The 13,616-nt window shown below is 31.6% G+C and overlaps 1 protein-coding gene across 1 annotated transcript; it reads left to right on the forward strand.

Annotated features, from left to right (window-relative positions):
• The first annotated feature begins 10,542 nt into the window (after positions 1–10,542).
• LOC124846987 (putative indole-3-acetic acid-amido synthetase GH3.1) lies at positions 10,543–13,404 on the forward strand. The gene is made up of 3 exons (XM_047324367.2): positions 10,543–11,378; positions 11,602–11,703; positions 11,789–13,404. The coding sequence occupies exons 1-3, from the start codon at positions 11,050–11,052 to the stop codon at positions 13,176–13,178; spliced, it is 1,821 nt and encodes a 606-aa protein (XP_047180323.1). The 5' UTR covers positions 10,543–11,049; the 3' UTR covers positions 13,179–13,404.
• Positions 13,405–13,616: the final 212 nt, after the last annotated feature.

Genomic DNA, 13,616 nt, shown 5'->3' on the forward strand with positions numbered 1-13,616 from the left:
TGAATATTGCAGAATATTAAATTAAAAGATAAGATAAGATGTAGGTAATGTTAAGATTAGCAAAAATTTAAAAAGGATGAAATATGATAAGAAGATTTCAAGAATTTGTGGTCCATACAATGATATCTAAACCGGATAATCATTTTACTAATGTATTGTTTAATTTTTATTAAAGTACCCTTCCTACTACTTTCAAAGATAGGAAGCTTTATACTATTGTGCTTATCTCCAATCCTTGTGTTATTTTCAACTCAGCATTTGACGCTCTTTTTTAATTCTGCTAATTCTCAGAGGATAACACTTTTTTTGTTTAAAACCTATGTTTTGATCCTAGGTAGCTTTACCTCTCATTTTTTTTCCGATAGGTATAAAATTATGTCAAGAGTCCATTATTCAACATATGAAATAATATAAAAGAGATCAATAGGAAAAATTGTTACTCACTTAGCCCATTTAAGTGACTTAGCTTTCAACACTACATACTCATTTTGAATGAAATAGCAATGATAAAAATGGCAGGAGCATGTAATCAGTGGTGTATACTAGGAGGCTCTGATGTTGTTAGGAAACCCAATGAGAGAAAGGGACTAAAAGAAGGGGGAAGTAACGAAAGAGAAATCAAGGAGTTTAATATATTGGAGTCTCACATCGACTAAAGATAAGGTCAATTCATAATTTATAAGTGGGTGCAAACCTCACCCTACAAGTCGGTTTTGTGGGGTTGAGTTAGGCTTAAAGTCCACTTCTAACATGGTATCAGAGTCACTGTTTATTGAAACTTTTTTTATTATCATGAGTAGATTTGGATTTAGTAAATGGATTGGATGGATACAAGCTTGTTTAGAATCATTAACAATATTTGTGTTGGTGAATAAGAGTCTGACTCAACAAATTTAGTCCATCGAGAGGTTTGAGACAAAGAGATCCAATTATCATATTCTTATTCTTGATAGTAGCTAAAAGAAACAAAAAATTTAAGATGAAGTGGTGGAAAAAGTGAGTAGTAAGCTATCTAACTAGAAAGGTCGATTACTAAATTTTGCGCAAGTGTTTTTGCCTCATTAAGTCAATGATCTTAACCCTTCCATTATTCTACTTATCTTTTTTTCAAAGTGCCAAAAAGTGTATGTAAAGTTATTACAAAATTACAAAGAAATTTTCTTTGGAGTTTGAGTTTGACTAACAGAGGATAACTTGGATTAGATGGAAAAATTTGTGCAAACTTAAAGAAGAGAGGTTAGGAATTAGAAGTATTGAAAAGTTTAACATAGAGTTACTAGAAAAATGAAAATGGAGATTGGAAATGGATGAAAGATTATGGAAAGAGATATTAGAATCAAAATATGAATTATTTTCGTGAAACTTAAATAAAGGAAGTAGAGCTAAAGATGAGTCATGGTTGTAGAGAAATATACATCATGCTTGTGGAGAAGGCTAGCAGGGTAATTGGTTCAGTAACAATGTAATTTGGAAAGTATGTTTTGGAAATCAAATTAAATTTTAGGAAGATAAATTGTTATATGAAATAGCAGTTAATGATAGTTTTCCTAGATTATATGTCATATCAAATTATAAGAACAAAAACATAGGACAACTGGATGGATGGAATATTGATGAAATGTGGGTTTGGGAACTGAATTGGAGGAGAGCTAGAATGGTATGTGAAATAAATCAGGAGATAGCACTAATGGAAATGATAACTAAAACCAAAACTTTGAAAATAGAGACTAATTTAAACACTAATATCTTAGTAGCTAAAACCTATTAAAAACTAATTTAGCTTTTAATTCACAAATAAAATATAATTTTGTATTTATAATATAAAATTTTAGATATTAATAATTTTTAATTAAAAAACTAATATCTAAATTAGTGCGTAACTAATTATTTTTTTCTCTAAAATTGGTTTATGTTTAATGATTTTTTTTTTAAATGTAACACTTAATTACACTTTAAGCACTGATTATCTTTCTTCACCTAGTTGTATCGATTATGTGTTTTATTAACAAAACATTATATTCTCATTTAAACAATTGTTAGATGAATGCATTTAAATTTTAGAAATTTCCATATACAAATCCTTTTACATTAGGTTTTTATTTCAACAATATTTTCCGTTACCTAACTTTTTTATATAAGACAAGGGTGACTCAAAAAGTATGCAAAATGAAATGTTTGTATAATTTCTTGTAGTTCAGATGAAAAAAAAAATCATAATTCTTAACTTGCCAAATTTTTGAATGTAAAATATCGCAGGAAAGAAATTTAAAGTATATACGAGGAAATAAATACAATTTTTTGATAAAAAGAACTTGAACTAAACTCTATCACATGCAAAACAGCGAACTCTGAAAAACAAATCTATCTCATAAACTTCGAGAAAATATAATAAAAAATATAATTTTAAAAAATAATTTATATAAAAATAAGAATGAAATGTTCTGCTATTATAACAATAAAATTGGTGTATTCATTCACCATTTAATTTAAATTATTTTCTCCAAAACCTAAAAAAACCAGGATCTTACAATTCCAAAATCATGAAAAGAAAAAATTATTCAAGAAAGAGTTAATTATATTTTTATTCGTTAATGAAAATTCAAATTAGTTCAAATTTAAAATTTTGACTCAATTTAATTTTTTAATTTTTGAAAATATGTAAATTTAATATAAATTTTATTAAGTTTATTTAAAGTTTGGAATATGTTTTAAGTATTTGAGTGGTTTATATCATTTACATATTTTCGTTTTAATATTAGTTAAGAAGCGTAAAATAAATTTAACAAAATTTTGTTAAAAAAAATTAAATATACACATTTTTAAAATAAAAAACTAAATTGATATAAATTTAGTTAAATCTACACGTTAAAGTTAAAAAAAAACTAATTCAACTTTTACTTAAATTTAAAGAACAAAAACCATATTTAAATCTTGATAAAATTATTACTTTTCTTTTTTTTCTTTTGTTGGACATCACAGCCAGAAGTGTTAACGGCAGTAGGAAATATATTTTAAGCATCAACTTAGGGTGTTATTGGTAAGTTTAGAACTTATGAATAAGAGATGCTAAAAATTGAATTCAGTTTCCCAACTGAGTAACAAACAACTAACAACGTAATTAAGGCTAATTTAATTGGTGCAGTATATTTCTGATCCTCGTTGTTCTTATTCTATCCTAATATACATATAACATAATCATTACATACGAATGATAATCCTGGCTGGAAATTTTTCTTAGCCAGACTTTGTATCTAGACAAATTGGAAAAAGGAAAGAAGACGGATTCTCAAACGTGTGTCACGTAGATAAGCAAATGAGTGGTTGAAGGAGTTTTGGCTTCAGTAAAACCGTCGAAACAAAACTGTATCCTTTGAATCTCAAAATCTTTAGATCATCAAGTGACATATTAAGAAAAATACGTTTCTTTTTTCACAAAGAGATACAAAAAAGTAATCGTTGTTATAAAATTGAAAGAGTGGGATTTTTTTAAAAAAATACAATTTAATATTTTCATTTACCTGATGTTGTTTTCGTTGTCTTCCTCCATTAATTGGAATACAGGTCATACAGATTTGTTTTTCTCTTTTTATTTTCTTGAGACTGTGACAAGGTTAGTTTTTGTTTGGAAAAGCATACACTATTATTGTGTCACGGACCTGAAAGATATTGCTTGCTGGTACCCACTAACCGGTGTGAGGACCACGTACAGCAGAGTTGTATGTACGTGTAATCCATCACGTCACAATTATACAACCAAGGTAACTGTCGTTTGTGCTTTTTGTTCTACCCTTTTTGTTTTTTATTTGGAAAATGTATTTTTAACCATCTTTTTTAATCATTTTTTTACACTGTTTTTGTGATAAGGTGTGAATCATCGTTTCATACTTTATTCAATTATATTTGGAAAATTTACTCACTGACAAATAACAACCTAAGGATTTATTCTATGAATTATACTTTATTCAATTATATTCATACATATTACTTGGCCCACCGCTGTCCCTCCACATAAAATTTGTGGTTATATAATTGTCGTATGATAATAACGTTATCTAAGGCTCATTCATTTTCCTAACTTTCTATAGCTTTTATATTAAAGATACTAATATTTGGGATATATTATATATATCTATATCTATATATATACTATTGCCGACAAAAACAATTTGTGAGAATTCAGTATCTTTCTACCTTAAATGCAAGAGTTCGGTATAGAAGTAATCGAAGTAAATCTGTGATTGAATTCCACTGAAAAACCTGCCTAATATGCTTTTAAGACAGTAATTACAACGACAACATTTTCCTTGTTTTGGTTGTCAGCATCTTGTCCCTTCATAAATTAGACTGGATTCGAATGAACCGTGGTTGCAAGTAAAATCCAGAATCCATTCCGATGGGTTATCTGCAACTCAAACATGAGTCAATATAACTACAATGGTTGACAAAGTGCACAACCATAACATTGAATTAATGTCCGCGTGGAATAGTCAATCCAATACAATGAAGAAACGTATTCAAAGTTGATTTATGGGCTTGATGTGGTAGTCAACCATGATATTTAGGCTTGATCAGTTGCTTTGGCTTTGCAAATTTGTGTCTTGTCATGTTCATATGTTGTAGCATTTGGCGACAGAAAGTTTTCCCAAGTGGAAACTCTGTGGGATAGATGGATTAAAAATGCTTTTTTTATGTTATTGTCGATCAAATTTTATCTGTTCTCGGTCTCTTATCTGGTATATATCCTCGGAAAACAATTTGAACTTGTCAAAGCTTCTGCGAAGCTTTTAGAGGTTTCGCCGCAGTAAATATTATGATAATTGGTAACTGATTTTTGTCGGTCAGCAAATACGCTTGATATATAGTATAGCTGGCATCAATTTCGTATCATTGCACACTCAAAATCTTTGAATTGCGAAGCATTTTGCTGTGTCAATGTGAAATCATTTTTCTTTCCACTAATACCTAATCATTCATGTCACGTAGCGTGAGATTACTTTGGTCAAAAAATGAAGGCTACTGTTCAAATTTAATTTTAGTTTTGTGTATCGTTACCATTTAATACGATCTTGACAGTCCCCTGCCTTGGCTTAACAAAGCATCAGAATCGTGTTTGGGATAAAAAGATAAATATTGCTGAAACAACTCAAGCATTCCGTAGTTTGAAAAGGTCTTCGATCTTAACAAAAGTGACCAGGAATGGTAAAACGTGATTGAATCTATGCAAAACAGTAATACCAATAAATTTTCTTTGGTTCTCTCTTCCTTCACTATATATGGAAGTTGTTAATTTTAGAAAAGCTTAAGTCACTTTCGAAATTTTTTCATACGAATTAATTCGTCTGCTTTTTAAATTTTTTATCTTGTATCATTAACTTGTATATCTGTAACACCGTTTTGGTATGTGTGTAACCAGCAAGATATATATGTAACTGAGAGTGTCAAAGGTAAAATGATTTGTTTTAGTTGCTCCTGCTGACTTTGGCAATGGAGAGATAATTGGACCCAAGTTCTGGCATTTACGCCTCTATTCAATGAACGTGCTTTTTATCAACTTTGTGAGGCTTATCAATTCAATGTTTTCCATCGCGATAGCGACTGCGAAAACGATTGCATTGCCTTTTTCCTACTGTGCACGCATGCTTCAGTACTGTTATGTTTTGTGTCAGTTTAGATAAAGAAGCAAAGAATAATTAAATTTTCGATCCCTCCTTCCTCTTAAAGTCTTCACTGCAATCAGAATACCAATAAAAAGAAAAGAGAGAATATATAGCATGGATACAAGAATTTCTCTGTACAAAGTGCAGAAAGCAAGAATAATAAATAGTTAGATTAGTTTACAATACCAGCTACTCCAAAAATTATCAAACACTTTTACTTGTTGAAATTGACGGTGTAATTTATATCCTCTTGATCAAGATCGGATATCAAATATCTTTGTTCATTGAACTTGACAATTCAGAGTTGTTATGTACCTTCCGAGTTGAAATTCGGTATCAAACTTCTTCACTCTTCAAACTCCACACTCCAAGAATACGTATCCTTCAAATTAGTCTACAAAAGAATCTTTAGTATTTTCTAATAAGATTACGAGATAGACAGCTTCGTAATTTCCTCAGAAGTCAAGTCAGGTATTAAGTTATACACAGTGTATAAACACGGAAAACAACAAATTTAAATGTTCTGAGGCGTATTTGCTTGTCAAAATACTCGTTTATCCGTTCTAAATAGACTAAATTATAAATTTGGTTACTCAAAAGTCGTGGAAACTTAACCACTTATTCGAACTTTGCCTAATTATTATACTCAGTAATCCGTTCTTTGGGTGGTAACAAGTTTTCCTAAATAATTGAACATTCAAGTAAATTGGATATAATAAAAATTTAATGATAAATTGTGTTTACCAACATATCCAATGGACAGAAATTTGTCGATAAAGTAAATATTAGTAAACTTTATCAACAAATTTAGAAATACATCAATAAGTAAAGTTGATAGTAAATATAACAATAAAGGTTTGTGAAAATTAATATATAACATTTGTCGGTAAAACGTGAGATTGTGATTATTTTTTTTTTCCTTCTTTTTTTTCTTTTTGTCATTTTCATCTTTTGGGTTTCATCCTTCTCTGTTTATCTTTTTCTTTTCTCTTCCTCCTTCTGCACATTCCCTTCTTCCATCTCCTTTATCTTTGATAATTATTGTTATTATCGTGGACGATCATCAATGTTACCAACGAACATCATTGATGAACTTTTGCATCACCATAGAGTCACCTCCTTCTCGTCTTCTTCTTCTTTTCTTCTTCTCTTTATTATCCCCTTTATTTATATATATATATATATATATATATATATATATATATATATATATATATATATATATATATACATATATATATATATATATGTATATATATGCAAAAGATTTGTCTTCTAAATTGACATAACGATACCGTCGATAATTATGATGATAAAATAGTGATAGAAATATTCATCGATAACAAGAATTGTAATTTGTTGACGGATAATTCTAATAATTTTTGTTGTCGATAATTATAGTATTGATGGAATTATCCACCGATAATAAGAATTGTAATTTATTGATAAACAATTCCAATAATACTGACCAAAATATCTATCAATAATAAAAATTGTAATTTACCAATAAATTTTACATACGAATTTTGTACCAACAAAAATATCCTCCATGAATTAAAATGTGAAATTAAAAAAATGTATCAAAATATTTGAGTTTAAAATGAAAATATGTGAACAAATTGAAGTTTACTAATATATATATATATATATATATATATATATATATATATATATATATATATATATATATATATATATATATATATATATATATATATATATATATATATATAGCTATAAGTAATATTCTATCAATAATTATAATTTTTTTGATAGTTTATTAAACAAAATATTAGTTGGGTTAAAAAAATTGAAGTTGAATTTATCAAAGAAACAAAACAAATAACTTTGAAAGCATGGCCAAAATAAATTAGTAGCTCGGTAATAGAGTGGGCCAATTCTTTTATTAAAATTAAATATATAGGAGGCTGAAAACAAGGAATCAGAACGTAACTGTCATAATAAAAAAAATTAAATCAACCCTTTACCTACCCCGTTGAATTTAGAATTATCTCGTTCACGTAGACGCGAACAATCAAACAAAACCTCAAATCCAAACCTAGTCAAATAAAAAAGTTGCAATAACAATTCATATATCTTATCTTGCCATGCTATGACCGTAACGCGCCTTTCAACCTCCATAATGACCTAAATTATTAAAAAATCTTTGGAATCACCATTCATGTATATATTATCGTCACCTAATTACGTTTAATAATAATAAAAATCCTAAAATATGACAATACCGATCAAATTAGAAAGGTAAGTATTTTTAAGTAAATATTTATTAACTAAGTTTTAAATCTTTTATCAATTTAGCTATTTTTAATTGAATCTTATTAAAAGCTTTATCCTATTAAGTGTAAGAATTTTTCATATTTTTTAAGCATGTATGTGTCATTTGATTTTGTTATTTTGATAAATTTAAATATTTTGAATATTAAATAGAATAATTTTTTTATTAGGGACTCTCTCCAAAATATTTGACTTTATAAGAAACTCAAAACTTAATTTTATCGTTCTTTTTATTTTGTATGTGGACATACAAGCGATGATGTAAAATAATGGTCTCCTATCCTTGAAAGAAAAAAAAAACATGAAATCAATTGAAAAAATACAAAAAAACAAACATTTACAATGAATATAATGATTCTTTTTAATAAAAACCCAGTTAAGAATGTATAAATTCATGATGAAATTAAAACTTTGTTTAGGTAAACAGAATTCTCTTCCTATTCTGTTCATCTTTCCCATTCTATCCTTCGGTTTTCTTACTATACATTGAGCGCAAATGGGTTAATTGGATTATCTTTTTAATTTTTTAGTTAATACAATACATTGTTATATCTTCCCTTTCAATTATATAAAAACATTCGTTATTTTATTTTAAATTTAATTATCTTTTTAGTTCGTAGAATTTGAAATTATCCAATTTAGGTTTTTAAATTTAAAGAAAATAATTATTTAAATTATAAAATATATAATTTTATGTCCTCAATTGAAAAATATGTGGTTTTGGTACAATTTTTTGTTATTCGCACACGGTATTTATAAGGTAATTACCCTTACTTATTTGTCAAAGATTTTTATATTATAAGGACTTTTTAAAATGATTTAAACTACAAGGACTCAACTGGAAAGTCAGTACAACTATATAAAGACTTAAAAATTAATTTAAACATATAAATATGAAAGGATTTTAATTATCCACTTAATAGTTCGGATTTATGGTGTATTTCAGATTAGTTATGAAAAATATTATTTAAAAAATTCATTTATATGCTTTTTTTAAATAACATGGTAAAATTAATTTTATATTTAGATATGCTAACTGAAAAAACAATTTAAGATGCCGAATGAAAATCTTATTTATTATCAAGCCACAAGTAACAAATAATGTTACTAAATATATTAGATACACGTATTATTTAAAGGGATTTTTACCCGTTAACATTCTGAATTTCAGGTTAAATAAAATTTAATTATAAGCAATTAAAAATAATTCAGGAAAAATCAAATTTGAATAGAACGGTCAACACTTTAGTTTTATGTGTCACCTTTCAACTCATTTAATACTCAATAATAATCATATTATTTGTATAACACTTTACAACTCATCATTCTCTCCATCTCTTTCAACCATATCATTTATTTTATCTCAAGGCTTTTTCTTTTTATCGTATATAATTTTAGTTATAAAACATAGTATGCAAATAAAATTTCCCTAATAATTAATCAGAAGCCAAAGTTGACAAAGTTTATCTTCAAGTTGCGACTTTTCAACAGATCGAGGGAGCTGTACTTGCTATGTTTGAAAATTAGATAAATTTATTTAATAGAGTTAATTACGACATACCTATTCCGTATAAATTTTAATGAACTAACTAATATAAATCATGAATTTGTATTAAAAATTATACTTTTATCTAATGTTGTCAAGACGGGACACTCCACTCGATCTGACCAGATCAGTCCTATCATAGATTGGTCACTTAGTCAGTCAACTTAACTCTGTTCATTTATTAATGAGTCAAAAAAATTTAAACCTAACTCGATCCATCACGGATTAGAGGGTTAAACGGGTTGTCTCACTGACTTATTTAATTACAATTTTTTTTAAAGTAAAAAATGTTACAAACTTTTTTGTCATTCAAATCTAAATAATTTTCACTTTTAAAATAATGATAAATTCAGGACAATTTAAAATAATAAAAAAGGTATAATACAATCCATGTATAATAAGTTAAAATAATAAATTAATAAAATAAATTAGATGAGTTGATGAGTCAATCTGGTGATATTTAATTCAGATGAACTGAATTTAAACAAGTAATGTTAAAAATTGATTTACATAAAAATATACAATTTTTTTTAATGCAATCCAATGTACCGTAACGGACCATGTTGACTTGGAGGTTGTACTTCTATCAAAAGAATAAGATGATGACTATAATCTCCATTTTCGAGATTAGGCCTCGCTTTATTTCCTTTGCATTTTTCAAAGCTATTTTATAAAATAGTTGTATGTGTTAGGTAAGTGTAGTGAATAGTGTTTTAAAATTAAATAATAAAAAAAGAGAATCAGTTCATAAACATTTTCTTGTCTCTTTTATCGTATGTGTGTTCTAATTTAATCGAGTGAATCACATGGAGTGGTGATGCTACATAGGGTAAGAGATGAATATAGTATCTATGTTTTTTCTTTTGGTTTTTTTTTTTTTAAAAATAAAAGTAACTTTTTTAAAAAATTGAAATGAGAAACAGCCTAAGATTGTTTGTAAATGAGAATGAAAACACCCTTCATCTTTAACTGTTGTGATAAGAATTGAGGATACAGTTAGAGGGCAAAAATAGGGAGTGATAAGTTGCAAAATGGTGGAGCCAAGTTTTCTCCTAAGTAAGTAAAAACTTCTCACAGTCCCTGGCGCAGCCGGCAGCCATCACTTTCTGATACCAACACACCCTACAACCCCATGGCCGCATGGTTCGCCCCTAAGGACAACACTCACGAAACTTTTGCTGACGTGGCCACATATGTGGACCCACATGTCGGCCACAATGCTTCATACCTGGCCCACCTGTCTCCTCAATAAGCTACACTATCTGAAACACACACAATCCTTTGTCGCGCGGATCCCCATTAACTCCTACAACGTCATTCCAAGCGCTGTTTGCTTCCGCCAACCATGACGTTCACTGTGTCACATGCTTCACACTTCTAATTCATTTCCCCTACCAGCACAACTCTATAAATACCTCTCAACTTTCTCTCCATCCTCACTCATCTACTCCTTCCACTCCTTCTCATCTTCTCTTAACTTCTCAGTTCCAACCAAAGAGCTAGACCTTCAGTTACTCTTCCCTCATTCACAAACACATCCCTCTACCCATCATGGCCATTGCTGCTGACTTATCTCCATCCCCTCCTGCACTTCCTCCTACTTGTGATGACAAGGACGCAAAGGCTTTGCGTTTCATTGAGGAAATGACCCGAAACACTGACCTTGTCCAAGAGAAAGTTCTTGCAGAGATTCTGAGCCAAAACGCTCAGACTGAGTACCTCAAACGGTTTCAGCTCAATGAAGCCACGGACCGTCACACTTTCAAGTCCAAGGTTCCTGTCGTTTCGTACGAGGATTTGAAGAATGATATCCAACGCATTGCTAACGGTGATCGCTCCCCTATCCTCTGTGCTCACCCAATCTCTGAGTTTCTCACTAGGTTCGTACATATCTACATTTCTCTGCATTACACGCTTGTAAACTGTATTGATTAACCGACAAACTTTAATTGGAATAAGACAGATATTTGTATTGAAAATTTTACCCATTATGCATTAACTTTAAACCATATACAATTCCTAAGGCAATGTTTTGTTATTTTTCATGTATTCATTAATTGTGTTTGACTTGAGTGAATTAACTAACCTTGGGCGAAACTGCAGTTCTGGAACATCTGCTGGGGAGAGAAAATTGATGCCAACGATTCGTGAAGAGATGGACCGTCGTCAGTTGCTTTACAGCCTTCTGATGCCAGTGATGAGCCAGTATGTTTCCGTTCCTTAGACATGCGTAAATATAGTGTTTTATCTCACGAACTAACTCATGTGAATACATTGTTACGTTACACAGATACGTGCCTGGGTTGGACAAGGGTAAGGCGCTCCTGTTTCTGTTCATCAAAGCGGAGACGAAGACGCCGAGTGGCTTAGTGGCACGTCCCGTGCTGACCAGCTACTACAAGAGCGAGCAATTCAAAAACAGACCCCACGACCCATACAACGTGTATACAAGCCCCGATGAAGCAATCCTCTGTCCCGATTCCTTCCAGAGCATGTACACGCAAATGCTATGCGGCCTCATCATGCGCCATGAGGTTCTCAGAGTCGGTGCCATTTTCGCGTCAGGCCTTCTTCGAGCCATCCGCTTCCTCCAGCTCAATTGGGCGCAATTAGCCCACGACATCTCCACCGGAACCCTAAACCCAAAAATCACCGATCCTGCCATCACTGAACGCATGACTCAAATCCTGAAACCAAACCCGGAACTTGCCAATTTCATTACCAAAGAATGTTCTGGAGAAAACTGGGAACGCATAATCACCAGAATCTGGCCAAACACGAAGTATCTGGACGTGATTGTGACAGGTGCCATGGCGCAGTATATTCCAACTCTCGAATATTACAGCGGAGGCCTACCTCTCGCTTGCACCATGTACGCCTCCTCGGAGTGTTACTTTGGCCTTAATCTAAACCCAATCTGCAACCCCTCTGATGTATCATATACCATCATGCCAAACATGGGTTACTTCGAGTTCTTGCCTCACGACGATTCCTCTTCAACTTCATCTTCCACCTTGCTGTCACGTGACTCGCCACCGCCTTTAGTCGACCTTGCTGACGTCGAAGTCGGTAAATCCTACGAACTCGTTCTCACCGGATACTCTGGTCTGTGCCGCTATCGCGTGGGCGACGTGCTCCAGGTGACGGGGTTCCACAACAACGCCCCGCAGTTCCACTTCGTGAGGAGAAAGAACGTGCTTCTGAGCATTGACTCCGACAAAACGGACGAGGCTGAGCTGCAGAACGCCGTGGAGAACGCCTCGGTGCTGTTGAAGGAATTCAACACGAGCGTGGTAGAGTACACGAGCTTCGCGGACACGAAGTCGATCCCGGGGCACTACGTGATTTACTGGGAGCTGTTGATGAAGGACTCGCGCCACGCTCCCTCAGGCGACGTGCTGGAGAAGTGCTGTTTGACTATGGAGGAGTCGCTGAACGCCGTGTATAGACAAGGGAGAGTCTCGGACCGTTCTATTGGCCCGCTGGAGATTCGTGTGGTGAAGAACGGAACCTTTGAAGAGCTTATGGACTACGCCATCTCCCGAGGCGCCTCGATTAACCAGTACAAGGTGCCACGCTGCGTCACCTTCACTCCCATAACGGAGTTGTTGGATTCCAGGGTAGAGTCCGTTCACTTTAGCCCCGCCGAACCTCATTGGACCCCGGAACGTCGTTGTTGAAGGGTTGCTACGTAGTACGTACATGCAATAATACGCGATATTATTGTTAATAAAAATTATAATAATGGGATGAATAAATAATGATAAAAAAGTAAGCTGTGGGAAAAGAGAGTGAAAGAAATGGGTGATGGTTGGCACATCAGTGAACCCTTGAAACTGTCTGGATCGGTTGATTTGATGTTACGTGTCTTCCATGAAATAAAAAAAGTTTGTGTTTTGTTTTTGATTTCTGTCTGTCACAATGAGCTTCAACGACATCATTGAAGACATCTTTGTCTTTTCGTGTAGGGAATCCATTATGTGCACGCTTTTAATTACTCCAAATTATTTATATATATTCAACAAAATCAATCTTTTCTGTTCAATAAAATGAATGCTTTTCATACATTTTAGTATTTTTTTTTAGGAAAATGTTATTTGGACAACAAAAGTTTGACA

This window comes from Vigna umbellata, chromosome 1 (genome assembly GCF_029865625.1).
Source record: "Vigna umbellata cultivar VRB3 chromosome 1, Vumbellata_1.0, whole genome shotgun sequence".
In the NCBI taxonomy this organism is placed as follows: domain Eukaryota; kingdom Viridiplantae; phylum Streptophyta; class Magnoliopsida; order Fabales; family Fabaceae; genus Vigna; species Vigna umbellata.